General features: G+C 38.5%; 1 protein-coding gene across 1 annotated transcript; it reads right to left on the reverse strand.

Moving 5' to 3' along the window:
- Window positions 1-3,481: 3,481 nt before the first annotated feature.
- On the reverse strand, window positions 3,482-4,450 carry LOC130291975 (olfactory receptor 5B12-like). Its single transcript, XM_056541408.1, has one exon. The coding sequence runs from the start codon at window positions 4,448-4,450 to the stop codon at window positions 3,482-3,484; it is 969 nt and encodes a 322-aa protein (XP_056397383.1).
- Between the last annotated feature and the right edge of the window lie 228 nt (window positions 4,451-4,678).

The following is a 4,678-nucleotide window of genomic DNA, read 5'->3' on the forward strand; positions in this document are numbered from 1 at the left end:
TTATTTTGCGCTTATGTCAGCACTGCTGTGAAATCAGCCACCCCTGTGAAAATCACCAATTTAGACCTCAAATGTACATGGTGCGCTCTCACTTCTGAGCCATGTTGTGCGCCCGCAGATCACTTTACACCCACATATGGGGTAGTTCCGTACCCAGGAAAAATTGCGTTACAAATTTTGAGGGTCTTTTTTTCCTTTTGCCGCTTGTGAAAATTAAAAGTATGGGGCAACCCCAGCATGTTAGTGTAAAAAATAAATTTTTTACAGTAAAATGCTGGTGTAGACCCCAACTTTATCTTTTCATAAGGGGTAAAAGGAGAAAAAGCCCCCCAAAATTTGTAACACAATTTTTCCAAAGAATAGGGGATAAGATGTATTTGGCCAGAATACTCCTTTAACACTTACATTACATCTATTATTCTAATTTTCAAGGTGTTGTGCTTCAGTGTTGTAATGATTTGTTACTATGTTGCTCAGCCCAGGTTCTTAGGCCAATTGTTTCCTGAGGAGTAGAAAAAAGTTGGATTGCATTGATCCTTACATCTTTATCATATTTGTGCCTTTTATATATTTTCTGAAAATGTATTGTCAAATGTATTGCCTTGAAATATGACAGGGCTCCAAAGCAAGAGAGCACCATGCGCATTTGAGGCCTAAATTGGGTATTTGCATCCACCACAAAAATACCCTACGACATTGTTTCCCAAACAGGGTGTCTCCAGCTGTTGCAAAACTCCCAGCATGCCTTGACAGTCAGTGGCTGTTTTGGCTGTCCGGCAATACTGGGAGTTGTTGTTTTTCAACAGCTGGAGGCTCCGTTTTGGAAACAGTGCCGTATGAGACTTTTTTTTATTGGGGGGGGGGGATTGTGAAGGGGTATGTGTATGTGGAGTGTTTTACCCTTTATTATGTGTTAGTGTAGTTTAATGTAGTGTTTTTAGGGTACATTCGCAGGGGAGGGGGTTTACAGTGAGTTTCTCGCTGGGAGTTTGAGTTGCAGCTGAAAATTCACATGGGGGGGTGGGGGCAAACCCCCAGCTGTTGCAAAACTACAACTCCCAGCGTGCTCCTACAGACCATGCTGGGATTTTTTGTAGTTATGCAACAGCTGGAGGCACATTGGTTGCGAAACACTGAGAGTTTATTACTTAACTCAGTGTTTCACAAACAGTGTGCCTCCAGTTGTTGCAAAACTAGAACTCCAAGCATGAACAGTCTCTCAGTGCATGCTGGAAGTTGTATTTTTGCAACAGCTGGAGGCACACTGGTTGCGAAACACTGAGTTAGGACACAAACTCTGTTTCACAACCAATGTGTCTCCAGCTGTTGCAAAACTGCAACACTCAGCATGCATTGACAGTCAAAGGGCATGCTGAGAGTTGTAGTTTGGAGGCACACTCCTGCAACTCCCGGCAGGCACTTCAGCTGTCCGTGCATGCTGGGAGTTGTAGTTATGCAACATCTGGATGCACACTTTTTCATAGAATGTTGGAATAACAGCGCGTTGTGCCTTGGTACATGCCTCAACAATGTCATCTGTAAAGCTAAAATAAAGTAAAGCTAATATAATGTATATTGTCAGAAAAAAAATGCGTGGCAGCTGGGCATTGGATGAGTATGGAGCAGGCTCAGAAGCTGAGCTTGCTCTATACTATGCTTGTGCCGGCTGTTTTCTGCAGCTGATTGTTGCTGATAATAATGGCCAACATCAGAGATGATTCTTTTGGCAATAGTGATTGCATCATTTTAACACTTTTGTCATGTTTCATTGGGGTTCAGTGGCCCGATCGATCCCCGCGACGCCTTAGCTTTAGTGCCTGCCATGACAGATCTACTGATAGAGTGTGCCTATAGCAGAGTGCAAAATGCTGATGTAATATATCAATGCAATGCATATTCATTGCATTGATCTATGTAGGCAATCTAATGATTACCTGTAATAGGTCCTAGATAGGTTAAAATAGAGTGATATATATATATATATATATATATATATATATATATATTTTTTTTTTTATATGACTTTGCTTTTCTAATGAAAATTCAAATCACTCGCCTTTTTCCATAAAAAAAAGTTAACTCTGAATTATTTTATATCTTTGGTATCATTGCATGCGTAATTGTTCAAGCTCATAGAATATAATGTTATTGATCCTGCACGGTCAATATTGTACAGTAAAAATTATACCAAATTCAAGACTTTAAAAGGAATTTGTGTTACATCCCTATTTGACCCCATAAATGAAAGCCATGGGGCAATTTTAGATCAATATAATTACTCCTCTAGATAAAAGGGTGAAAAACAAATAAGGCATTTATTAAAAGAGTATTCTGGCCAAATACATATTATAGTAATATTGCTGGGACCCCGGCGATCTCTGTGCAGCACCCGCATTCTATACGGGGCTGTGTCTCCAGTCTTGGAAACCAGATATCTTATCCCCTATCCAAAGGATAGGGGATAAGATGTATTTGGCCAGAATACCCCTTTAACACTTATATTACATCTATTATTCTAATTTTCAAGGTGTTGTGCTTCAGTGTTGTAATGATTTGTTACTATGTTGTTCAGCCCAGGTTCTTAGGCCAATTGTTTCCTGAGGAGTAGAAAAAAGTTGGATTGCATTGACCCTTACATCTTTATCATATTTGTGCCTTTTATATCTTTTCTGAAAATGTATTGTCAATGTAATTCATGCGCAATTTACTGTCTTATGTTCTTGCAATCTTTCTAATAAAATATTTTATTTTAAAAAAAAGTAAAACATAAGAACAACAATATAAATTGGATATTGCTGTAATTGTACTGACCTGACGGATAAACAAATCATATCAGTTTTACACAGTGAATGGCATAAAAATTAAACCCTCTCAAAAAGTTGCAGAATTGCATTTTTTTTTAAATATTTTTTTCCACAATTCATATTGTAGTAAAATAAAGAAAATGCTGTTACAAAATGCAAAAAAATAAAAAAGACAAGCTTTCATATGGCTCCATCAATCAACTAATAAAAGAGTTGTGGCCCTTAGAAGGCAAAAAAAAAAAAAAATGGATGAAATGATTATATTTGAGGTTGAAAAGACAAACTTAGGGCTTGTTCATATGGACGGATCAGTAGCATATTTTAGGTGTTGTGGATCCACCGACGATGGACCCTACAGGCCCGTCTGCTCTTAGTAGCGGATTGCCGCTATGAGCAGGCACTGATGGAGGCAACACCGTAGGTTCCATTGTCGGCAGATCTGCACCGTAAAATACGCTGAGGATCCTTCTAGGTGAACGACCCCTTATACATACGTTTAGACTCGGACCCGAAAGCGAACACTTTTAGGTCCAATGTAAAACTCGTATATGCTCAGAAAATGACCCAAAACGTAGTCCCTGGCTGACTAGGTCCAGGTCATCCAAACTCTATTGAGCCCATTCCTCTCCATTTCTGTACAACGGAGAGGTAAATCATGATGTGAACAGACCCTTAGATTATTTTCTTTCGATGACACTGCCCTCCATTATACAACAGAATGTATTTGCTTTACACTTTTGAATCCTCCTACTGAAAGCTGCTTTGACATCTCTATTCTTAAGGCTATATATAAATGGGTTGAGCATTGGGATAATTGCCATGTTCAACAAAGAAAACAATTTTTTGTGGCCTATGATATTACCCGGCATAAGATATTGAAAGATCAATGTTGTGTAAAGCAACACGATGACTGTGAGGTGAGAGGAACACGTGTAGAAGGCTTTTCTTCTACCAATACTGGAACGGATCTTCATTATGGATCGAATTATAAAGATATAAGATGTTAAAATGAGAAGAAATGGAATAACAATATAGAGAAATGGCCCTTGGAAATTCGAAAATGCTTTCAGTGTCGTGATGTCACTGCAGGCTATTTGCATTAAGGGGACAAGGTCACAGCAGAAGTGGTCAATAACATTGGTGGAGAAACAAGAGATCTTAGCTACAAGCCAGATAAAGGATGTGTATTGTATAAAACCAAATGTCCAACAAAATGCGGCCAACAGAAGACATATCTTAAAGTTCATAATAATGGTATAGTTCAAAGGCCTACAAATAGCTACATACCGATCATAGCTCATGGCCGTCAAAATGAAAATTCCATGTGCTAATAAGGAGCCAAACAAGTGTGACTGTACCATACAGGCCACATAAGGCACTTTCTTATCTCCTGTGATGAACATTAGAAGGGTCTTATGTAGGGTGGCAGTGGAAGATGACAGGTCCACTATAGACAAATTAGCAAGGAAGAAATACATGGGAGCATGAAGATGAGAGTCCAGGCAGACCAGGAGAAGAAGACTCATATTCCCAACAAGGACAATGAGATAAATAAGTAAAACCAGAACAAATATAGGAGCCTGGAGCTGAGGATCATCAGAGATTCCCTTTATGATGAAATATGTCATTGTTTCATTTTCCTTCATGCTTCTCATGGGAATGGATGAAGTGCAACAATGGTTTCTGGTGGTTGACATAATAAATCAAGAGATTTGATTAGAAGAGAAAGCAGAGTATAGCCAGGCCACTACACTCCATTGATGTTAAAGAGTACCTGTCACCAAATAAAAATGTTTCATATATTATTCCTTATGTAATTATAAGACATTTTGCTATTTACTTGTTGTTAAAATATTACATGTTTTCAATGTATT

The sequence above is a fragment of the Hyla sarda genome, chromosome 9 (genome assembly GCF_029499605.1).
Source record: "Hyla sarda isolate aHylSar1 chromosome 9, aHylSar1.hap1, whole genome shotgun sequence".
Lineage (NCBI taxonomy): Eukaryota > Metazoa > Chordata > Amphibia > Anura > Hylidae > Hyla > Hyla sarda.

Bases quoted from the DNA above. Each gene is read 5' to 3' on its own strand.
- LOC130291975 (XM_056541408.1), bottom strand. From the start codon at position 4,450: ATGAAGGAAAATGAAACAATGACATATTTCATCATAAAGGGAATCTCT.